The sequence below is a fragment of the Melanotaenia boesemani genome, chromosome 3 (genome assembly GCF_017639745.1).
Source record: "Melanotaenia boesemani isolate fMelBoe1 chromosome 3, fMelBoe1.pri, whole genome shotgun sequence".
Taxonomy (NCBI): Eukaryota; Metazoa; Chordata; class Actinopteri; order Atheriniformes; family Melanotaeniidae; genus Melanotaenia; species Melanotaenia boesemani.
The window spans coordinates 11,828,525-11,853,446 of NC_055684.1; the positions used below are offsets into that span (position 1 = coordinate 11,828,525).

At 39.1% G+C, this 24,922-nt stretch overlaps 2 protein-coding genes across 5 annotated transcripts in view; one reads left to right on the forward strand and one right to left on the reverse strand.

Annotated features, from left to right (window-relative positions):
• Positions 1 to 816: 816 nt before the first annotated feature.
• Positions 817 to 2,159, reverse strand: wu:fb55g09. The gene has a single exon (XM_041981606.1). The coding sequence runs from the start codon at positions 1,695 to 1,697 to the stop codon at positions 1,041 to 1,043; it is 657 nt and encodes a 218-aa protein (XP_041837540.1). The 5' UTR covers positions 1,698 to 2,159; the 3' UTR covers positions 817 to 1,040.
• Positions 2,160 to 3,993: 1,834 nt separating this feature from the next.
• nisch (nischarin) overlaps positions 3,994 to 24,922 on the forward strand; it is a 28,980-nt gene continuing 8,051 nt past the window's right edge. The window contains exons 1-23 of one of the 4 annotated variants that reach the window (XM_041981602.1): positions 4,131 to 4,211; positions 4,852 to 4,923; positions 5,092 to 5,175; positions 5,614 to 5,796; positions 8,217 to 8,265; positions 9,662 to 9,825; positions 9,934 to 10,029; positions 10,250 to 10,345; positions 10,438 to 10,590; positions 11,126 to 11,194; positions 11,909 to 12,094; positions 13,565 to 13,693; positions 13,931 to 14,044; positions 17,005 to 17,167; positions 17,876 to 17,994; positions 19,204 to 19,289; positions 19,772 to 20,044; positions 20,153 to 20,439; positions 21,783 to 21,994; positions 22,117 to 22,559; positions 23,296 to 23,474; positions 23,600 to 23,663; positions 24,667 to 24,805. In XM_041981602.1, coding sequence (XP_041837536.1) covers positions 4,891 to 4,923; positions 5,092 to 5,175; positions 5,614 to 5,796; positions 8,217 to 8,265; positions 9,662 to 9,825; positions 9,934 to 10,029; positions 10,250 to 10,345; positions 10,438 to 10,590; positions 11,126 to 11,194; positions 11,909 to 12,094; positions 13,565 to 13,693; positions 13,931 to 14,044; positions 17,005 to 17,167; positions 17,876 to 17,994; positions 19,204 to 19,289; positions 19,772 to 20,044; positions 20,153 to 20,439; positions 21,783 to 21,994; positions 22,117 to 22,559; positions 23,296 to 23,474; positions 23,600 to 23,663; positions 24,667 to 24,805 — 3,321 coding nt within the window. In that variant the 5' untranslated portion in view covers positions 4,131 to 4,211; positions 4,852 to 4,890. The other 3 variants (XM_041981601.1, XM_041981603.1, XM_041981604.1) reach the window with 3 other exon arrangements.

Genomic DNA, 24,922 nt, shown 5'->3' on the forward strand with positions numbered 1-24,922 from the left:
CCTTGTTGCCATTATTAGTTTATGACACACAAGCACAAAGAGGCTTAGCTCCCTGTAGGTCCACAGTGGGTGTGACCAGCCCACTTCACTTTACGTAACACACTTACAGTGAACAGGGAACACTGTAATTCACGGCTGCATTTTAAATTATTAAAACTGTCAAGCATGGTAAGAAATGTATGGTCAAGACCATTAAATAAATTACATAAAAGTAAAACAAACCTGAACTTCTTATTTTTTTAACGTTTAATCTGGTATAAACTTTTTCTTTTTTGTAAACTAACCATTTTGTATTTTATTTAAATGCATTTTTAGAATTTGGTTAGCAATGCATATTGTTTTGTCTCTTCTTGCAGGCTCCTCTTACGCTGTAATGTAACCTTTTATTACCTCAGTGCCACTGAATGACTTCACAATTGTCTGTCTTCTTTCCTCTGACCTAACAGTTATACACTATGATAGTACTATTATTTAATGATAATAAATTAAAAATAAAAATGTCACTCACACGTTTAAATTCACAAAACAAATCACTCGGTCCACGTTACACCAGTCAAATATTTATTTGCATTAACCAATCATTTCCAGCCTAACCGGCCAGCTCGATGCTGATTGGCTGTTTGGGCTCACTCCCACCATCCAGCCCAACTCCCTTTGTGTACAACAGAATGACAGCGTTTTGCAGTGCCCAAACAAAAACAAAACATTTGTTTTAATAATGTGCTTTAATGTTGCCTCTTCTTCAAAGCTAGAAGAAAAAAATACTTAGAAAAATGACAACAGTTCGAAACAATTTGACTATCAATGTTCTTTTTGATATTCTTCATTTACATTAATGCCAGTGTAAAAAAAGGGCGAGAAAAAAAACACACACAAAATGACAGAAAAGATATTCCTAAACAGTTCAGTTCTCGTGAAAGCAAATTATTCAGACTTTTTTTTTTTTTTTTTTTACCATGTACAATGAACACGGAGCAGAACACACCTGACCACGTTCAGTCTGCAGTCTGAGGACAAAATGGCTCCCTGAAAGTTCGGCTTCAGGGTGACAGGAAGTCACAGAATTCAACAAAGTCCCTCTGCATGAAATTCTGGCTCTGCAGCAGGTCGTCTTCAGAGGGGAAATACTGCATGCTTTCCTCCTGCAGGCATACGCTGGTCTCGTGCGGGCACGCGCTGTGCAGTACCAGGAACTGACCTGGTGGCGTAGTTGAGACGTGTGGGTTGGGACTGTCTAGGAGAGCTCCTCTGGCATTCTCCAGGACGCCCAGGTACGAGTCCATGTCGGTGAGCTCCAAGTCGCTGTCGGAGCTGCAGCAGCCGTCGCTCCCCACGGAGTCGGAGCGCATGTGCTGCATCTGGTACTTCTCGTGCATCAGAAACTGGTTTGTGTTCTTGGGGGCTCGCATTCCCCTGGCTTGGTTTCCCTTAACGTAAACCGGACGAAGGGGTAACACTGGCCTCTGGGGGTGTCTTGGGTGATGATGATGAGGTGGAGGATGACGATGAGGGTGCTGATGGTGACTGCGCCCTCTCAGCCACCCTCCCCCTCCTGTCCTCCTCCCCTGTAGGCGCCCACTGCAGCTCTTGGACCAGCCGTGCTTCCTATGGATGCCAGCCTGTCTCACCTGCGCCTCCTTCTCGTCCTGCTGCCTTTGCTGCTGGAAGATTCTCCTGCACATGATCTCTGAGAGCATTTCTTGTCTTTCTTGCAGTTGCCTCCGTTCCTCCCTCCTGCTCTCCTTCACATCCTCCTCCTCACTCGGTGCCCCCACAAAGCAACAAAGAGGCTGGTTTCAGGTTTACTGACTCAGATCACAAATGACCCGTCCTCCTTCTTAGTCTACCTTTTTACTATCCTTTGTCTTTTCTTCTTGACCTCTGGCTTTGGCTTGTGCATAGCCTGCTCTTCCTCTCCTTGCAGCAGCAGCTTGCCTGCTGATCTGGCTTCCCTGTCAACGCCCTCCTCTCTTTCTCTAATATCGCTTCTACACCTCTCTGAAAGTCAAATCAGCTCCTAACAGCTCTGAATAGTGAACTGCAGTGAGCTGCTGAGGTGGTTTTAAGGGTTTGGCAGTTGATTTCAAGCTGATTTTCTTCGGTTTTTATGTCGACATCAATGGTGCTTTCTGCTCTGACCATCACTAACTATTTGGACGCCTCCGCCTCAGAGCCATTATAAAGAGATGGAAGGATCCATTCGTCTTACCAGAAGGAGGGGGTAGTGTTTTCAGGCATCGCAGTTCCTTATATAAAACATTAAATATGACTTGTTTTAGAAGTAACATCGACTTACCTACATTATATATAAATATAATTTAAAATATATGTATTTGTGGTAATGTCTGATGCTTGAATGTAGTTGTGTTGAGCAATAAAAGTTTCCCCGCAGCGTAATGGTTCACTCCGCTTCAGTTTTAGCTGCTGAAATCTGATCCACATCTGCTGCCGTTACTGCCCCTCTCTCGGACAACATACAGCAACAACAACCAGGCAACACTGAGCAAGACTGTGGCGTTCTCTGTAATAGCATTAGTCATTACTTACTGTGTCATGCACATAAAAGTACGCAGCTTACATGAATTATAAATACAACTGTAGTGGTGAAACCATATCTTAAGATCATAGTTTTCCGTATAGATTTGTGATGCAAACAAAAAACAATTTCTCATTTGCCATAAATATTAAAACTGCTCCGCAAAATGTCTCTTTTCCTAATGTTGAAGAGAATAATAATTACGTTAGTTGATGATGTATTGCCGAATCTCAACTATTTTAGATGAAATGTTCTTCAGACAATGCAGTTCCCTGTATTTGGTGGTTGTGTGTTATCTTGCTCCACCATGAGGTTGGAATTTATTACTTTTCTTGAAAAATCTCAACAACCACAGGTTGGGTTACCATGAGGTTTTCAAGAATATTTGTAATCATTTGTGCTGACACTGAACACCATCACCAGGCAAAACATTTAGGTTTATAACAAGAGACATGCTAAACTAATTAAATGCCCATCACCCATAACTGTGCTTTGTGTTCAGTTGTTTCTGCTACATAGCAAACTAAGAGGGGGAAGAGTTTGAAAATTATATTTTCTCAACATCAAGCAAGCTATCTAAGAAAGCTATCATATTTAACGACCCATTCCTAATCAGAAATTCATAAAACTATCTTTTAATTCAACCCATCATTAGAAATAATACATAAATCACACAAATCATTTACTTATTGTGATCACCATTTACTTTGTCTACGTTCTGCCTGCACCACATTCTTTACTACAGTTTAATAACAAATGCATCTGAACTCTGTCAGTTTCTTCAAATCAAAAGCCTTAGAAGACGAGCTTTTAGCTCTGATGCTACACTAGTGCCACTATGTGGTGATTATGTGGATTACAGTCAGAAGCAGAAGCTGGAGAGGATGTCTTGTTTTCAGTGGTCCATTCACAAGAGCAAACAAAAAAGTGTTTAGAATAAACATGTAAATAAGCGTAACATGCAGTAAAAGCAGCATCTACATCTCTGCGACCAAGATTAGTACCAAATGGTTTCTGAAATATTAGTTTTAAACTTGTAAGAATAGCAGCCTACTAATTCAATTTTTGCCTTGCACACTATTTATATTTATTTTTTACATATTTTTATAAATCCCTGTTAACCTACGTGTTTCTAGGAATGTAAAAGAAGGCAGTGGTGGCTGAATACTTTTTTTTTTACAATAATGTCCATCTTCTTTGTTTTTACAAACCCAGAAAACCCTTTCCCTGAATAAATTATAGTCGACTCCACGCTAATTGTATTTGATCTGAAGTTGCAAATCAGCAAATAATTGAAAAGTTATATTTAACCCCAAATTTTTGCAAACTGAAAATGTCAGATGCAGAAAAATATTGTTAATAATATACAATCTTGGAACGACAAAAACTAACGGTTCAAATTGTATGTCAGCTCGATTTTAAATAAAGTTTTTTTTTTTTTTAAACAGTCAGCTGCTGCCTCGTTCGGCATCACAACAAACATGGCGACAGGAGGCGGCAGACAGTGGATAACCCTGGCCATCCTGTGACGCCGTTAATTAAAGAGTTGTCTTTTGCTTTACATGTGACAATATTCGCTTGTCCCAATCTTCAGATGGAGTCTGCGCCATTCTTAGAGGAGGTTTCGGAGAGAAAAGTCTGCGTTGTCGGGTCGGAGCTGGTGGAAAACTACACTGTAAGCTGCGACTGGTTATCCCTAGCCCGTTAGCCTATATCACAGCCAACCAGCTTTTTGGCAATGTCACAGTTATAGTAACAGTTAAGTAATATTAATAGAGTGCCGATGAAAATATTTGCCGTTAGGTTATTAGGTATCTGAATGTTTCTCCAGCTGTTACGTCTGTTGCAACCAAACGAACTGACAAGACAGTTTACAAGCTAACTGCTAACCGCTGAGTTAGTTTTAGTATGAAGTATTTCCTCTGAAGTTGACAGGGCTAACCGCTCAGTGCAGCCTTGTCTCGGTTAGAGGGAGGTCTTATTAATATTTTTTCCTCTGTCTTTCATCTATGTGTGATATGTTGTTACTGTTTGGACATATAAAGATCTTGACTGTTAAAGTCCCCCAAATTACTTTGTTTTCTGGTATTTCTTTCCACTTAAATGCATTTTTACCGGAGCCATTTTCCGATAGGTTAAAAGTCGAGTCAATTTGTACTAAAATATTGTGATAAAAGATAGAAACTCTTTATAAATGCGTAAAATTATTTCCCTTCTTATGGAAATGGCTGGTTGTGGTTCTGAGTAAAAAAAACAAACAAACAAAAAAAAAAAAAAACAAAAAAAAAAAAAAAAAAAACCGAATTGTTCTGCGGGTTTGGATCGGTTCTGCTCTCTGATCCAGCTTGTCTCTGATGTTACTGCTTTGCCAGACTCAAGCAGACTTGGTCATGAAAATTTTAACGATAAGAGTATCATTTATTAAACAATATACCAGATATGTACTTATATTCATATCTATTTTATCAGGTCAATAATTGATGCATTTAAGTGTTATTTTATGTTTAAACTGGTATTTTTCAGGTTTAAATGCAGTCACCTCTTTGTGGTTGCAGGTCTACATCATTGATGTGACAGATGGGCAGCACAGATGGACCGTGAAGCACCGCTATAGCGACTTCTATGACCTCCATGAGAAGGTAAAAAACTGAAACAGGTCGGCCAGTGGTTTTTTCATCATTTCTTGTTTTGCATCCAGTTCTTGTGGTGAATCAGAAAATTTGCAATACATAGTTTCTGTGTTGGAAAACAAAAACATCTGAGTCATCTTTATTATTTCAAAAGCAGGTGTATTTAAAAATGAATTGTAAGATATTCACCTTCAGGAAACCTTTAGGTCTGAAACAGTAAGTCTCTGCCTGCAACTGCAACATTTGAAAAGGCTAAATTTATTTATTCATTTTACATAATAAGTACAACTATGGTAAACTAGCTGCATTTACAAACAGAAGTAGAGGGTTTGCTGGTGTTCCCCTTCATTTAGCATTTGCAGCTTGAGAATGATAGCTGATTTTATTTAAAATAGATTTTATGAGAAAAACAGTTCCTGGTTTATCCTGATGTGTGTTATCCTCCAGCTGATGGCAGAGAAAAAGGTTGACAGACGGCTGCTGCCTCCTAAAAAGATCTTGGGAAAGAACTCGAAAGGTCTGGTGGAGCGGCGGCAGAAGGAGCTGGAGCTCTACTTACAGACGCTGCTGCAGCAGTTTCCTGAGGCCACGCCCACTCCGCTTGCCACCTTCCTGCACTTTCACCTCTATGTGAGTACAACCAGTGCTCAAGGACATAGTTTGATTTATATGCACCAGGCCTCTAGTATTAAACTGGTTAGAAGTTCTGTTCACATGTGTTGATCTGTTGAAACCAAACACAAAGTAGAAAGAGCAGTAAAAACTCAGTTTTTATGTGTAAGAATTATTTTCACTGGTTAAAGGAAAAGATCCTGCGTATATTTTTAAACACTTATCTTTGGGAAAGATTAGCTTCAAAGATGAAGACACTTAGGAAAAAAAATGCATCCTGTGTTAAAGTAGCGATGAGTTAGACCAGGGGTGCCCAAGTCCGGTCCTCGAGATCTACCATCCTGCAACTTTTAGATGCAACCCTTCTCCAGCACACCTGAGTCAAATGACTGGCTCGTTACCAGGCCTCTGCAGAGCTGGATGCCATGCAGATGACATCTGATTTAGGCGTGTTGGAGAAGGGTTGCATGTAAAAGTTGCAGGATGGTAGATCTCGAGGACCGGACTTGGGCACCCCTGAGTTAGACCAACTGTGGCTTCTTCCTTTCTTTTTTACTCGGTCCTACATATTCTGACTATTGGGACATTTGTGCAAAAGCTTTGGCCTATTATCAGCCAGTAGTTTGTTGTAGAGGTGTAGATAATGGTAATTCCCTTGCATGTTCTCTCCTCTTTGCCTGGTAAGTTATTTTTATGCCTGCAAATTGGTCCAAATGCATGCATGGTTGGTGCACTCTGCTTGCACAGCTGCAGATATTTGGGCTGTAAAGGGAATACACATCACAGAGGCACCTCGCACAAAGCAATGGAGGGACCATGAATTGCTTTTGATTGGGATTGACATCACCCTAAAAAAGAGCAGCAACTGAAAATAAGAAGCTTCATCGCCTATTGAAGGTATATTCTGTAAATTCTTAGATCTGCAGCCCTTTTTTTATAAAAAAAACTCTTGAGTTTTCATAGTTAAAGTACATTTTGTGAAGTCAGAATTCTTTAATTAACCTCTTTTTCACAAGAGCCCCTTTTACAGGGGGCAGCATGAGATGTGTGCAGAAGAGAAGATGTTTTAACTTGCAACGAATCAGCAATCCTAACGTGTAGCATACAAAAATGATTAAAAGACTCCACCAAGTATTGGCATCCAAATTAATTGCAGGCCAAGCAACTTTAAGAGAATGTAAGCAGAGCCCACAAACAAGGAGTCACCTGAAAGCAGAGACTGCTGATTACAAACACGTCTGTCTCATCACCATGGGACAAAAGCTCTGCGAGCTAGCAGCCAAAATCATAAATCACGTCTTACTTTGGCTGTCTTGTGGTCAAAAGTTTTATTCCAGCGAAGAAAAACTCTGCTGTGTTCTCCTATGACTCTGCTTTTGTTTGAAATGGCAGAAAAAGCCGGCCTCGCCAAGAAGAGCGTAAACGGTCATAATTGTTGTTTTAAAATGGTAAAATGTCTTTTTTTCCACTGAAAAGAATTCATGTTTTTTTCTCGTTCCTTCACTTATACAAATATCAAATGTTGAAGCAGTGATAAGATTAGTAAGTTCATAGTTATTTTTAACAACAGAACTTGCATTTTTCTCACTCCAGAGGCCCAAAAAGCAGCTAAGTAAGAGTAGATGTTTGTAGAAGAAGTTGCGTGTTTAATGTGTATTACTATTCTGTCTTGAAATAATGAGGTATATATATATATTTTCAGCCTTATCATGCAGCCCTGCTTGGATTTTTCTGTCTTAAAAATATTTTGGATTTTTGATGTTTGCAATTCTAGAAAAAAGAGGCCACTTTTTTTTCTATATGGATCAAAAGTAATTTATTCTCAGCTGGATCAAATATGTGGTTGAATGACTGAGCTGGTAACAGTTAGCAGCATTAATAAAATCCATATACCAAGAGTTGAATTTCACTTCTCTTATATTGTATAAATGCTGTGTTTTGTACATTAAGGATGCTGTTTTTAAATGTAGCTGCATCGTGGCATTGGCAGGAGTCTGGGCTTTGTGATGTCAGAGATCATGGACGGCAGATGTTGTCTGAGTCCTCAGGACCAATGAAAAACCTTCTCATATGATGCCAGATGCTTAGCTTGTGACTGTCACAGATGGTAAAGTCAGAATGATCACAGAAAATATAGTTACTGTTGTTTATGAATAAGCTGCTTTAATCCTGGTTGAAGTTCTATGACAGTGTGCCTGTAAGGAATTTATTTAAGTTGGAGTTCAGGGTTCCTCTGAGTCCTTCCCCCACATGACATGTTATCACACTGAAATATCTGTTAACTGACATCAATGCCATTTTTAAAAAGAGCACACTTAGAGGAAAAATAGGGCTGAAACCAGGATCAGCATCTCATTAGATGGGTTTGAATTCTGATTTATTCTTGGTGTTAGATTATTTTTAAATTAATACTGTCTTTGTTTTTTGTTTTTTCTCAGGAGATCAATGGCATCACGTCAGCACTAGCTGAGGAGCTGTTCCATAAAGGTTAGACTCCTATTCTGAGAACTGTTAACAACTAACTACATCAGTGAGGTTGTAAGTTATTAAGAAACTAAATGACGCTTATAAAACAGACACAAAAAGACAACAGAAAAGACATGAGATCAAAAACATCCCACAATCCTCTTTAACTAAAATATAAGGTGTAGTTTACTTCTGTTCCTACAGTTAAAGATGATCAAGACCCTTTTTGTTAAGACAAGTAAAAAGTGTGTTACAGTAATTTAAACAGGAAGATAAAGTAGCACAGATGATCATTAATCAATTCAGTCTTTGTCGCCAGCTTTTTTAAAAACATTGATACATGGAAAAATAGTTTCAGACCAACTAAAGTCTAAAGACTGACTAGTCGAACACAACACCTAAACTGATGGAGTGTTGGAGCATCAGAGGCTCTGTTTGCAGTTCTCATTCCTGACTGATAAAACGCCAAAAAGCAAAGCTGGTTACACTTAAATCTACAGGTGAAAGAAAGAGTGGAATACCTGGCTTTATTCACAGCAAGGTATGATCTAATACCTGGGTAGAGAATTGAGAAACAAAGGTAGTTAATCTAAATTTAAAGCTGTTTGTGTCGGGTTTGTTTTTTGTTGTATAATAAAAACTTAAATACTTGTTTTGGGGGTATTTGCAGTTTGTGAAATTACATCCTGTGGTGGTTTTGTGTTGCATGGTACCAAACTGTACCGTATTACTTGGTACTGCAGTTTGTTTTTTCCCTGCTTGGTTTTCCATTACCGACAGTACCCTCTCAGTGTGGACGGGATCGACTGTTCATCAGAGCAGCGAATCTGAAGCTGCTGCAACACATAACAAACACAACTTCACTGTGTGTTTTTATTTCATTGCATTAGTTCAGCAGACGTTTTTGGCCAAATTGACTTAAAGTGTGCAGTACAGACTGGTTGTAGCACTCAGTAAGTTTCCAGTAGATTTTTTACTTCAGGGGAATTTAAAGCCGATTTTTAAAGTAATTCTACATAAATTTTGATGGCACACTGACTTCGGGGCTTTAAAAATGTGCCAGTGCAAAGTCATTCTAAATAAACAGGATCATATTTTTGTCAGTCTTGCTTGCAGTCTGTGATCCATATGCTGAAATATCTGTATTTAATGTTGTCAGTTTTCCACCAAACTTTCAAGCCAAGACCATAAAAACATATTGGATAGCTTTGGTTCTATATAATCAAAACCATTAAAGTTGCCCACAGTACGGTACCGTGTAATGGAAAAGCACCACTGACTGCTCAAGGTCACAAATTCTGCTTGTCTGTCTTTTAAATGTTGCCTTGCTGAACTGTTGCTGTGCAGAATAAACCGGATTACAGATTAAGTGAATTGTTCATATGTAATCTTAAATCATTGTGTTTGTGTGCTGTAGGGGAGCAGCTGCTGCAGGCGGGGGAGGTGTTTTCTCTCCGTCCTCTGCAGCTTTACGCCGTCTCTCAACAACTCCGACTGGCCAAACCGACCTGCTTTAATGGAGATGCCAAAACCGACCTGGGACACATCCTGGACTTCACCTGCAGGCTGCGATACCTCAGAGTAACAGACCTCTTGATTTAGTTACAACACTGATACTATGATTCATTGTTTTACAACTTTTAGCAGCAGAGCTGGTGGATGTTCTTACTGATTTTGTCTCCTACTCAGATTTCTGGGACCATTGGTCCAGTAGGAACCAGTGACATCCAGGAAAGCAGTCTGGCCTTTGACCTGTCTGTTTTCAAATCACTGCTGCAGATAGAGGTAACTTTCTGCTTTAAAAATAAGTGATTATCACACACCTGATTTTATAAATGCTAGTTGACCCCACATCAATAAAAAGAAGAAAGTTGTCTAGAAGATAAAAAAAAATTAGGAGGGAGAGGAAGGAAAGTGTTCATATTCTACACATTATACAGAAGTTTTAAAAGCAGATTAAAGTTATTTTTAGAAACAAAATTTGTGTCATTGTCTCTGTTTTCAGATCTGTGATTGCAGCTCACATCAGATTAGAGGTTTGTCATGTCTGAGATCGAGTCTGGTGACCATGAGTGTCCATCGCTCCACAGAATCGATGATGGTACAGATCTGATTGAATATGACCCCACAGTACAGAAGATGGAGCAGCTTGTTGAGTGATATGTGTGTTGTGATGTTTGCTTCACCATGCAGTCGATCCTGGTCCCGGAGGCGAGTGAGTTCTCGCAGTGGGAGCCTGAGGGGGCGGAGTCAGGGTGTCCCGTCACTGCTGTCGTTCCTGTGTGGAGAAACCTGACCACGGTGGACATGAGCCACAACTGCATCAGCGCCATCGACAGCTCAGTGGTGAGACATGTGACAAACGGACAGCTTCACCGAGTTTAACTTTTTCCCTGCATTAATGGTTTAATATAAGAGGGGGAGCTAAGGGGAGCTCTGCTCTCCTGAGGGGGAGCTATGAAAAAATAGTCCAGTTAGTGCAACTGCATAAAGAAAATAAATGTCTCTTTTATTAAAAAACATTTCTTGAAACATTTTTACTAAAGCTGTGAAACATTTATAGAAATTATTAGATAAAAAATGATTGACATTTGGGAAATTTCAGTTAGCTAGTAAAAGGTAGCTTCATTTAAAATCAAATATGACTTCATATCCTCATTCTCATCCTTGTTATCAGTTCAAATAACAATGCAGGCCAAGTTATTAATAAACAGCTAAAATGACCTGTAACACTTTTTGTTTCCCCTAAAACTGCAATTGTCAGATGTCTCAAGATCAAAGTCATTTCAGCAACGTGCAACTCTTTTTTTCTTTGTTGCTGTTTTTTTCTTTGTTTTTTGTGAACTTGTATATATCTACTGAAGAAACACTTCTGTTTCAGAAACTGATCCCAAAGGTGGAGTTTTTTGATCTGAGCTACAACCAGCTGTCCTCGGTGGAAAACCTGCAGGTACGCAACAGCATGAGGAAGACTGTCCAACCTCAACTGAAAGCCTTTTCCATTACTGATGAAATTAATAATAACTTTAATAATTGATAACAGGATTTTTTTTTCCTGATTTGGCCTTTGAATGTATGTGTCATGTAACCTGTTTTTTACAGAGGCTTTTACCCAAGTTAAGCGTTTACATTGTTTCAGTTGATTATTAAAATGTTTTTTATTTATTTATTTATTTTTTTTTATGTAAAATCCCGTGTCTTCCTTTATCTGTTATGACCAACCCATAAGTCTGGGCTGTCTCATGATCAGTTTCCATCATTGGTAAAAGGAGCGAGACATTACAGTTGAAGACATGGTGTTGTTGGTTTAGGGGCCTTGCATTCATTTATCACACCACTGTTGTTGTTTTTCTTCTTCCATGATCTAAAAACTAACCAAACACTAATTTCCTGTGTTGTTGCCATGTTTATAATTTTGTTTACACCATTCAAATTGCACAGCTCTATCTGGTCTGAGTTCCCTAACGTACCCCTAGCCCCAGTAAAAAGTGTTGCACACAAGCAAGTCTGTGAACAATTATGCTACAATAGAGGTTAAAAAGCAGATTCATTCTCTGGCTTACTGGTCACTTTACACTTGGACCTCCTCAAGCTGCTGCAGCTGTTTCAATAAGCACAGCTGATGGTACCATGTACAACTCAACTATGTGTTTTGTGTTTGCAGCATCTCTACAACCTGGTCCACGTGGATCTGTCCTATAACAGCCTTCGGGTCCTGGAAGCTGCCCACACTCGTCTGGGGAACATCAAAACCTTGAGTTTGTCTGGTAACCAACTGGAGCGACTGACCGGCCTCTCCAAGCTCTACTCACTGGTCAACCTAGACCTGAGCCACAACCAGCTGGCCCAGGTAACCCAAACAAGGTTGCCCAGATGTGGTGTAGAAACATACAGTACAGCAAATCTTGTTTTAATGCTGAACTGTAGGAAGTGTTTACATTAGCACTAAATAGTTCTAATTTATATAAATTGAAGTGCTTGTAACAGAATTATGCATATAAATTATGGTCTTTGAGAGTTTCAAATGACATTTTGATGCAAACTGACAAGAGTAATTCTTCTGTGCTGCTTCTGATGGACCTTGTTTCAGCTTTTGATATATGATATAGATTGTTTTTTGTAGCTACTTCTGAGTACAGATTTCCCCTTTATCCAGTCCATTTTGGTGTACCCAAAGGTTCTGTTTTTTGTTTTTGTTTTACTCCCCCTTTGGAACATTTCATCAACCTTTAAAGACATCTCTTATCTCTGCTATGCAGACGATATTTAGCTGTACACCTCGTTTTACACAAATGAAACATTTAAACTCCACAGTTTGTTAAAGTGCCTATACTCTGTTAAATGGTGGGTGGCCAACAGTTCTTTTCAGTTAAACCAAGACAAAACTGAAATAATTATCTTTGCATGGTATGGAAAGGAGACACTGGGACCTCTTTGTTCTTTGGTAAAATCCTTCTTGGTCCACAAAAATCCACACCTTGGACCTTGGACCTTAGCATGATCTTTGATTCTGGTTTTACTTTTGATGCACATGTCAAGTCTCTGGTTTGTTCCTGTTTTTATCATCCGAGAAATATTACCAAATATTTCCAACCTAAGCTCCATTGCGTTACGTCCTGAACTGGAAATGGTTATTCATGCTTTTGTTTCATCACGATCGGATTATCGCAATGCATTAAACACTTGTCTTAGCAACACTTCTCTTAGCAACACCTCCCTAGAACGGTTACAAGTTGTTCAAAATGCTGCTGCCACGCTTCTTACAAAATCCTCCAAGTTTTCACATGTAACTCCAATTTGATGCAACTGACTTCCGGTTTACTTCAGACTGGAATTTAAGATTCTTTTACTGAATTGAAGAGCTCTTCACAGACGGGTATCAGGTTATATCAGAGGGCTTCTGCACCTGTGTGAGGTCCTGTGACCAGGGCCTGCTGAGGTGCCCATACTAAGCTGAAAAGAAAGAGACAGCTTTCTGTTCAGTGGTCCCCACATTCTGGGAGTCTTTTCCTTTGGACTTGAGATTGGTGCACTCTGTGGTCACTTTTAAAAGCCAGTTAAGACACACCTTTTAAAATCTGCTTGTTATTAATTTGTCTTGTTTTTATGCATTGTTGATTCTTGTGAAGCACTTTGATTTTATATCTTGAAAGGTGCTATTTAAATTTACTTTTACTTACTTACTTTCTCTCCCCATTTTATAGATATTATAAAACACCAAAACCTAAATCAAAGCTCAGAGGGGAAAAAGAGATGTTTGGGATTGATTAAAAAATCAGCGGTAGAGGCTCATGTGGATTTATGTGATGCTTGTTTCCAGTTGGAGGAAATCAGGAACATCGGGTCTCTGCCCTGTCTGGAGAAACTCAACTTATCCAGTAACCCCATGTGCATCATCCCAGACTACAGAACCAAAGTCTTGGCCCAGTTTGGTGACCGTGCAGCAGAGGTACACCACCACCACCCCTCCAGTAGTAATATAATCTCGTGACTGTTTTTTCAAGTACAAATTAAGCTACCTGTAAGAGATAGTTAACTGTGTTTTCTTTTATAATGTTCAAATTACACCACACTGCTGCTTCTTCAGAGTTTCACCTTTATGATTATTGTACCAGTTATTCTGCTCAAATTAGAAATAGAACAAAGAAGTTTAATTTTAATGTTTTTTTCTTTTTGCATTTATCAGGTTTGTCTGGACTGTAAGGTGACAACTGAGAAGGAGCTGGACACAGTGGAAGTGTTGAAAGCCATTCAAAAAGCCAAAGAAGTCAAAGATCGGATGAGTGGTAGCGACAAGAAGGTAAATGCAGTCTGTCACAACTACTGATTCATATGTCTGTTTTATCAGCTCTAATGCCAATTAAATGTACATCAGTCTGCATATTCAAGTTTTTAAGATAGTTTAGAAATGTTATGATTTAGATAGGTGATTTACAGCCTGTTTTAGAACAAAAGCTAAAACTAAAGCCATGTTATTTCTTGGATGTTACATAAGATCTTTCCTCAATGAATGTTTGCATTGATGTGACTGAAGAATTTAAACAAAGACAATATCTTTAACTCATACTGCATCTTTGTTAGAGTATTTAACCTTCAGGCTTGCTGTAGTGGTTTTAATCCTAACCTGATTGAGCACCAATCATAGTTGATCACTAACAAATCTCTTAGCGTCCCCATTAAGTCAAATTTGATGTGCAGATGTTCTAATATAAATCTCTACGCTGCTATACATCTCCCAATGCATTATTTGGGCTACCAATAATTATTTATATATTTTATTAATTTTATGAAGATTGTTTCCTGTATTGGTTGTTCAATTTTAAACTATTAATTTTAGTTTTTACAGTAAATGGTATAAAAATGCAGCAACCAGGATTCTGATTTAATGGGAACTTTAAGCTTGATCTGATGTTGTTTTTGCCTCCATTTACCAAGTCAGTGCATTGAGTTGTGTTATTGGTAAATAAGGAGCTATAACTGGTAAAGAAAACACAAGCCTTAACATTTACCACCTTATGTATCATATTTCATACATACAGCCCAGAGCATCACATGATAAACACTTTGCTCAAAACCTTGTTGTACAATCTGATACTCGTCTTCTGCCTCCTGGTGGACGCTTTCTGCATAACAATAATTCTGGCGTATCACAAAAATAAACCTTACATATATGTTAATTAATTATGTTTGTTTACATTTGCCTTCAGATTAATAAAAGTAGAATTTTCTAAATCAGATCATATTCAAAGAGTTCTCACCGAATTTTGAGAAAATTGTAGGTTTTAATGTGGGATTGCATCTGCAAAGATTAAAATGTTGGGATGTTGTAGCTGCATGGCTTTAATTTTTTTTAAAAGCTGATGGCTGTGTGATGAAGTGGAGTCAGCCATTAGGGAAAAATAAGCCTTAGAGACGGTGTCCACTGTATTGGAGCTCTGCATCTAGCCAGCTGTGTTTTCTAGCCCCAGCTGATATCAGCACACCAGCTGGTTTTGATTTTCTTTGGTATTACCTGAATCCATGGTAGCCATGGCAGGGTATAGGACTGTGTCTCAGGATAGTGTATGTACCTGGGATGCTTGCTTATATTTCCTGGCCTGAACAAATGCAGAAAAGGCCAATGTTGGTGTTTCCAGTCACACTTTATTTATATCTTCTGAAAAGTGTGATTCTCCACAACATAACTGGCATCTGATGGCATGGTTAAATGTAAAACAGAAGGGGACCCGTTTACAGTTGATCTGATTATATGTAAATTGGCAACAAAGTCGTCCATTGAAGAGGAATGCATTTTTAACACTGTAGTATTATAAAACAAAAGATTTCCTGTTCAAACATGACATCATTGAATCAGTTTTGAGAGAAAAACAAAGCGTAAAAAAATAAACGATGACATCAAATATTAAATTAGTCGCCAACTATTTTGATAGTCAACATAATCATGACTAATTGACTAATCTTGGGAGCCCTAATGCTGGCAAATGTTGCACAGCCAAGTTTTATATGCTGAACAGAAAGAAGTAAAAAAAAAAAAAAAAAAACAAACACCAGGAAACACATTATGGAGTCACTAAGAGTTACAGGCTGCAAATCAACCACAAGGCCATTTATATCATATAATACAGCTCCCATCACTGTGGAACAGAAGCTATATTGCAGTTGTAACTCTCAGTGAGGAAACCAATATTTACTACCGTACAACTCACTCATTGTTACTTTGTTTAATAATTCTCCCACAGGAGATCCACAGCAGTTGGCATCATTGAGTTGCATCACTGCCTTTTTTTTGGTTTTACTCATCCACTAAGATTCACAATGCTGGGAATGTTCAGTGTAAATAAAGGATTGCAAACTTTGTGGCTGTGCTTCGGCTCGTCATAATCCAGAAAAGTTTCTCCTGAACCTTCTAGTAGTCAGAACCATTGTGTATGCTTTGACTGATAAATTAAGGTCCACATTGTGGATTTTTGTGGGCCTCCTTGTCTCGGAATACCTTTCAGAAATGGATGAAAGCCTGTTAGAATTAATATTGAGGCAGTTTTATAGTTTGCTTGAGGTAACAGACTGAAACTAGCGAAAGCTACTGCTCCACAGTGCGTAAAACAAAGGAGGCATCTTCCCCTAATAACACATAGACTCCCCCAAAACAACCTTTTTTAATTTTTCAAGACACTAAAAATACTAAAAATGTATTTGTTTTGCAGCTTTTTCTTTTACCCACAGATTTAGTTTTGAGATGAGCTCATGTCTTATTAACAAGACAGGGTGTCCGGGTGTAAGAGCTTTATACTCACAAAATTATCCAAACATCATTTGCACAGTATAGAAAAAAATGTATCCTCATAATAATAGTTTTCCCTCAGTGTTCACCACAGCGGTTAATTGAAATATTTAAGCTTCACTTTGGTCACTTTTTAGGACAAAAGGTTTAATAACAGTTAACAGAAGTGTCTCTGTGTTACAGTTTAGGAACATATGCTCAATTTAATCAGCGTCTTTCTGCTGGAGGAAAATGTTTAACACAATACAGATAAAAAATAAATAAATAAATCAAGCAGCCATGGTGTTATTTACAGATTCAGACAGACTGACTTTAGGCTGTAAACAACTTTAATCCCTAAACTTCTAATGTTGATCTGAGCAGGTGTGTCAGTAACAAAGTTGAATATTTTTATTGTGATCGGGTCGGCTGCTGGTTGTAGGTTTACATGTAATGATGAGACGTCTCTGAAGGCTTCCTCCTCTCTGTCCTCTCGTCAGATCAGTGAGGAGACCAGGCTGTCTGCTGCTGCACCTCCTCCCCTCTCCTCATCCCCACCACCTCCTCCTCCCTCCTCCTCTGCTGTCGCTCTTCCCGCTGTCACCTCCTCTTCCTTTTCCTCCTCTTCCTGTCTGGCCCAGCAGGCTGCCTGCCCCAGCCAAGGTAATCATGTATGTATCAGGCTGTGCAGTGTTGAGGGAGGGGTGGGAGGGGTTCAGTGGTTTTTATTTCTGCTGTCATGCAGCGGCCCGGCCTTCATCTGCTCTTTGTTCTGGTGTGAATCAGTTGGGGATGAATTTATTAAATATTAAAACAACTGGAAGATAAGCGCTTCTACTGGAGCTATGACTTTCTTAATTAATTATCTCTCATCTATTTTGTAAAAAGAAATAAAAAACTTCTAAAAATGTTGATCTGATTGTTTGCTGAGGTGATGTCTTTAGGTGGTTTGTTTTCATACAGCAGCAGAAAACTTAAAATCATCAAAACGAAGAAGCCGCCTACTTCATAATCCTGTACAGCTGTAGAGGTTCCTGCTTTGCCGTTAGTGTTCTGATTAAAAACCCAATTACTAAATCTGTGCAGAACAAAGCATGTTATCTTATAAACTTTACTAGTAAAAGATTTGTGGCACTTCAGTCTTCACTAACCACCTTTGATGATCTCACCTTCAGCCCACTAAACCTTAGCTAGGAAGACTGCTCTGTGGCTTCTGACCATTTAAACGTGATTCTGCACAGAAATACTTAAATATAAAGATGTCATGTAAAATATAAAAACTATCAGCTTAGAATAAGTTAATTTTATGTCCATGTTTTGTGTCGGTGACATTGTGCAGATGTTTTCAGCACCTCTGATTTCCTGTTTCAGAAGTGACGAGCAGAGAAGAAGCAGCAGTTCCCCCCAGTGTTCTTCCTCCTGAGGAATCTCCTCCCTCCCCTGCAAACTTTAACACCAACACACACCATCTGTCTGCTGATCCATCTCAGGTCAGACAACGATTTACAACACCATGTAGAGCTGGGCAACAGCAAACACATATGTTATATTAATCGATCTCGATTTTGATCGTGATAAAAGTTTACTGATGTGGTCTCTTTCTAGCAGCTTCAAGGGGCATCTCGTTGCTTCGTTTAGAATGTTTTTCATATCATAGATGATGTTTTTCTGTTTGACAACTGCAATGCTTAAGCCGGTGCATTGAGTCGCATCGTCCCACATCTTTCATGCTTCCTGCTTAGTGGCTGGGTGATGCATTATCAGTGATGAAACAAATTAAGGTCAACAGGAAGTTGCCTATGGTATTAATTTGTGTTGGTTAATAAAGTATTAACTTCTTCTGCAATTTGGGACGATGATGCAAGTTCACCCCGAGTTGCAAGTTCATGCAGTGACTGAATAATGAACTCTTTTTTTATATTATTATTTCCAGTAGAACATAGACAATATATTGGATGCTGATACTGAGATTTTTACATTTCTTGGAAAATATTTCAGTTTTAATTTGATGGCAGCAACACATCTTTAAAAAGTTGGAATCAGGGCAGCAAAAGGCTGGAAAAGTAATGACAGGAGGAGCATTTGACAACTCATTAGGTTAATTTGCAAACAGATCAGTAACGTGATTGGGTATATTTTCAGCTTTTTCAGAGAGGCAGAGGATGTAAAGATTCACCAGTCTGAGGCAAACTGGGTCTAAAAACTGTAGGAAAATGTTTCTCAACTTAAAATTGTTGAAACTTTGAAGATCCCACCATCTACAGTTTATAATATATTAAAAGATTCAGAAAGTCAGGTGCAAAGATTTAACAAAGGTCAAACTTTTCCATCCTCTTGTTGTGGTTCCAACTTTTTAGTGATGTGTTTCTGCCTTCAAAATAAAAATGAACTGATATTTTCCATGAAGCTGTATAATGCTTGTTTCAACATATAATGTTTTTTGTTTTATTGTGAATAAAATATGGTTTAATGAGATTTCCAAAAGATTGCGTTCTGTTTTTATTCATATTTTACAGTGATCCAACTTTTTATGGAATTGGGGTTTTAGTTCTAGCTGAGCAGCATCTCTGTGCATATATCTTTATTCTTGTGGTGTGCTTAGCATGCAAACAAACAATAAATGGTAGAAATGAGTTTAAATATAAGTCATTGTGTGGTACGCAGATTCATCTACTGTTTTAATGTTTATTTAACTGCAGGTACAACAACTTCCTGTCAGCATGTCTGAACAAGCACATTGTCGAGCCTCCACAGGTGTCACGGCTTCTACTACCACCTCCGTCTGGTCAGTACTGAAGGACAAATCTCTTCTATTTTTAAGATGATTTTAAACTAGAACACCACGTTAGTTTTAGAATGGTAACTTCTTCCATACTGCCTGGTAAGAAGTTGTTTGTCTTGTCAGCACACAAGCTGACGGTACTGTAAGGTGGTTCTGGTTAAAGCAGGAAATGACTTCAGCTTTGACGATTGTTTGTGCTTCTGCTTTAGCTTCATTCTGCAGGTGTTACAGATGCCGTATTTTTGCTTTGGTGCATCGGCTCTGTTATTCGTTGGATAGCGTTAGAAATGCAGTAGGTGTAGTTCACATAAAAATGTGCTGATTTTAATAATTTCTGGTAAGGAAATATACTTTTTCACTGAGGATTTCTCATGTTCTCTTATTTATACAGTCAGTTTATTTATGCTTTATTACTCTATAGCAAGGTAGAAGGTTGTTTGTGTGATTTTTGTTTAAAAACAAATCCATTTGTCTCTCTCTTCTAGTTGTGTCTGCTCCTCTTCCTCCTTCAAACAACTGGAAGTTTGTTGCTCATCCTGTAACGCTAGCTGGTGTCCCTTACTTCCTGCTCACCTGTTCTCCCTAACTTCCAACAAAGAGTTCATTACCCAGCTCTCCCAGCGCCTCAGCTCTGCTGTGAAGGAGCAGGAGATGATGAAGAAAGAGGAGGAGGAGGAGGGGGAGAAAGAGGAGGAAAGGAGGTCTGAATCCAGAGAGGTTCGGCCTCATGTAGAGTGCACTGAAGTGGGCAGTATCAGGTAATCCAGCCACTGTTCCTTGTTTGCTGGTTTTTAGGGTTTCTAGAAGTTTATATTCTTTTTGAGTAAAAACAAGACTGATTTTCTGATTTATGTTCATGACTCCAGTCCAGGCTCCAGGGACGGCTACTTTGAGATGGGTTTGGATGATTCGGTGGAGGAAGGCTTCTTACCTTCATCGCTTCCTGCTCCTGTTGCAGAAGATCCAGGCGGCCATCTGGAGGAGCTGCATGAAAAAGAGGAGGCGGTGGTTCAGGTCAGCAGAGTCCTGTGGTGCTGCTACGTTCAGGTAGACGAAGAGGTGAAGCAGAGCGAGGCCTGTCTGGTGCTGACTGATCGACTGTTGGGTCTGCTCCACTTTTCACATGACTCGTTTTGGACCAATCAGGACAAAGGTATGTACATTTACTCAGTTTAAAAAAAAAAAAAAAAATGAAGAGAATAAAAATTCCCCATTTTAAAAATCAGGAGAACATGTTTTGTTAGAAAATATTATTTTTGTTTTTAATTAGAGAATGACTAAATATGATGCAGTGGATCATATTAAACCTAAACTGTTAATACTTAAAGCGGATTTATACTCGTGCGGCGTCTGCATGCGGTCGGTTACGGCGTAGCTGACGCTGGTGAGTTCGCTCTCACAGTGTAGGGAGTGCACGTCGCTTTGGTGTCGTGTTGCAGTTTCTCCTTCTAATCTGAAGGTGGCAGCAGGGATGGTATCGGCCAGTAAACTCACCAGGTTGGAGTTTGTTTGATGGTTCACTTCAGTTCCGGTACGTATTTTCTGTTTTAGAACAACAATGGCGTCCAGTATGGTTCATTGTCTTTATTAGGTTGTGGAAGAAAATGAAGAAATAATTTTATCAGCCTCGCATCAACTTGATCCATTGAGTGTTGTTACACCCAGTGGATTACTACACAAATTACTACACGGTTACTACACAAATTCAGCGAGAAAATCCAGAAATCCCAGTAATCCCAGATTGACCTATCATAAGGAAGTACATCTGCGTAACCGTCTGTGTAGTAGGGGTGCACGTCAGGTCTGGAAGAGGTGGGCGTCGAGCCTCTGCGGAGCTACGCAGCGCTTACAGCAGTGACGCAGACGCCGCGCGAGTATAAATCTACCTTTAGAGGTCTGTGATCATGCTGGCGTGAAAGGACTACTTTTGATTTTTAATGTACCGTCACAAAAAATGAGGTCACCCAAGTTGCTGCTGCCAACTTCCCTTCACTATGGATTGTAAACCTTCTACCAGTTCTTGTTTGACATTGATAGACTACGTAAAAGTGGAACTATAATTGTTTAAATTTGTTTGCAAAAAAAGTGGTTTGGATTTGATGATTTTTGGGAATTTTTGAGCCTAATATGTTAATAAAATATGTTAATGTGGAAAAATAATCAGATAATTTTAGGTGAAGTGTTGAAATATGAGCAAGAAATGAAATTTGTCTTGTAAAAGTCTAAAAGCTGTGATTTCAACGTCTTAAATGTGAGAGTGTGATAGTTATTCCTGTTTTAATGTAATTGTAAACTGTATGCTTTTGGTTTTAGACTCAAGGAAGGTAAAGATGGTAAAGATTAAAAATATATTCAGAAAATCACTAAAAACTCCTCATATTTTTAGATAAAGCTATCAATAATTACATTTAGATTTGATAAATGAGTCAACTTCTGGTGGAATACTCAATCTTTTTGCAGTGAAATATAAATGGCAGCTTATTCTCCCGTTCCCAGACCAGGATCAGGTTCCTTCTGTGGAGCAGGTGCTGTCAGGCCTGCATGTAGACCTTCTGCTTCCATACTCCAAAGTCCTGCTCTCCTCCCAGTCCCAGTTGCCCGACGCCTCTTTCTCTGTTGGCGTTCGAGCTGGTTCGACCCGCTGGTATATCTTCTCTGAGGCTGAGGAGCTCCGACAGACCAGAACTGAACTGATGGAGCTACTCCAGGTCAGCTCTTTGCTTTGACCCGTTTAGTGTTTTTTCTGAGTTTAATGCCCCCTTTTTAAAAAATGGTGCGAAAACTATCATGCAGTTACCTGTAAAACAAAAGCTTTACTTGTTTCTTCCAGGCCTTTAACAATCAAAGCGACCCAGGGCCCCTCAATGCTCCTCAGCTGCTTCCTCTATCACTTCTCAACTCCTGGGAGCTGGAGGAGAGTCAAGGAGCCCAGGGAGGCTATCCTGCCTATCTCCTCCCCTCTTCTTCTTCCTCCTCTGCCTCCAACACTCACCCTCTGCTTTCAGACATTGTGTTAGAGGAGCGCAGCCTCCCCTCTCTCCTCTTCCTCACCCACAAAAACCTCTGGGTGCTGAAGATGGACTTTAAGGAGCTAGCATTTAAGGAGAAGACCAGTGCTGACATTCATCAATCATCCTCCTCTTGTTCTTCGTCGTGGTGCAAGCTAGTTCGTGTCCCCCTTGGCTCTGTGGTGCTTCACCCCAGAGAGAGAGACGTTCAAGTCGGAAACAGCACCAGTAACACTTCCTGCCCCGACCCACACCACCACCCCAGGTCTCACTCGGTCTTTACCACTGAGAAATTATTATTCTCAAATCAGTATACGACCCTGAAAAGTTAGGACACTGTGTAAAATGTAAAGAAAAACAGAATTAAGTGGTTTGCTAATTTCATAATTCCATATTTTATTCCCGGTTAAACATAAACATCATATCAGATGTTGAAACTGAGACATTTTACCATTTCACAGAAAATATTAGCTCATTTTGAATTTCATGGGCCCTGCGATGGACCAGCCACCAGTCCAGGTTGTACCTCTTGCCATGCTGTGATAGGCTACAGCCCCCATGCGACGCTGCATCGAAATAAGTGGGTATAAGCAATGGATAGATGGATACAACATTTTTCTGAAATTGTTCCGTAGTTTTTCAGCAGTAGATTGTTTACGTCTGAGAGGCTCTGCCTCTGAAATGCTCCTTTTATAGTCAGTCAGGTTATTGTACTGTTGCAAATGACCCTAATTAGTCATCAAATGCTCCTCCAGTTATTACTTTTTCAGCCTTTTTTTGGCTCCTGTTCCAACTTCTTCATGATGTGTTGCTCCTTCAATTCAAATTGAGCTGTTTTCCATGGAATGTAAAAATGTCTGTTTCAACATCTGATATGTTGTTTATGTTCTATTGGGAATAAAATATGGGTTCGCAAATGATTGTATTCTGTTTTTATTTACATTTTATACACTGTCCCAGCTTTTCTTAACAACTGCATTGTTTAATCATCATGTGTCCAGGAGTCGTCATTCTGTGGAGATGCTCATTAGTGGTCAGAAGCTGCTGCTGGTCTTCTCTCTGGCCCAGAACAGGAGCTCCTTCCTGGCTGAGCTAAGCCAGAGAAGAGCCTCTCTTGAAGGCCTGAAGATGGTGGCCCTGCCCTGTTCCTGCAGGCCGTGTTCTCACCAAGGACAACCAGGTAAGGACCAGATACCCGTTCACATGCTCAAACCTGGCTTGATTTCACCCAAATAAAGTCATTTTGTTTGACAACTACCAACATCTTCTCTAGTTGGTTGATATGAGTGTTTGTTGTGCTCTCAGGTCGTCACAGATGCAGAGACCACTGCTGTTGCACCAGTGACAAGACGCTGCCCTGCTCCAGCAGGTAAGACTTTTCAAAGTGTTTTTCATCAGCTCCACCATAAACTCATACATGTTTGAATAGTTTGTCTTTACGTTCATGCTTACAGAGCTCTCATTTCCCCTTTGATGATCAAGTATTTTAAATTTAATTTAATTTCATGTTTGTCATCGAGCTATGATGCTGAGTGAACTCTGATGGTTCTGTCCTGAGCTCATCGTCCCTTTTTATTCCTACACAAAGAATTAAAAAAAAATATTTAAGCTGTTGTTATTATTATTATTATTATTGTTGTTGTTGTTTTGTTTTTGTGATTTTATGTTTTATATATTAAAGATAGTTTAATTCTTTCTCTATAGTGATATTACTGTAATAGTAATTAAATGTTTATAATAAAAAATCATACTCAGCATATTGGCTGAGTTTTTGTTATAAATAATGGGACAGTGTAATATTTCATGTATTTTTGTTCATTCCAGGACCTGGTTAAGACATAATTATTTTTTTATGATCTCTGAAAATGTAAAACATTAAAAATGAAGAGGGTTTAGTTTTAATTATTCTAGTCATTAATGTACATAGCTGTTAATGTAAATAAAATTAAGAGTTTATTGATTCCAGGGGAAACTAACAGTATAATATAATGTTATGGTATATTATAATATACATTGTGATATTGTAGAAACATTGTTATAACAGAAGAATAGTGTGTGTTTGGAGAAAGTTTAACTGGAGTAATGAACCTGCATTACTATGATCATGATGAGTCTGTATGATGTTAATATTATTGATGTTTTTATTTTATCACTTAACATCAGCTCTGAATGATAAATATTGATCAGTACACACACTGATCATTTCCTGATGCTGAAATATAAACACACCTCCTTCTCTCTTCTTTTAATCTCAGTGATTGACATCAGGAGAGCACATCACAGTGTATTTAACATGTGAGTCTGTACCCAGCAGCTGTCAAAGAATTCTTTACTTTTAGAGATGCTGATCTTTTTATCTTTAAATTATTCAGCTGGGCCTCCTCCCATCTCCAAGCGGATGATAACCAGCCATCCCCCCACCTCATCCCCGGTCTCTCCCCGGGACTGAAGCTCCTGGCTGGACTCGGAGGACAGCAGCTGCTGGCCTTTTTCCATAGATATATAGCTCAGGTAAGACACACAGACCAGCGGTTAAACATAGTGTTGAGTTGCCTGACTGATTTTTATAGTTTAAAAAGTTCATTTCAACCAAGTATCACAGTACTGACACTGTTGACTTTAAAAGTT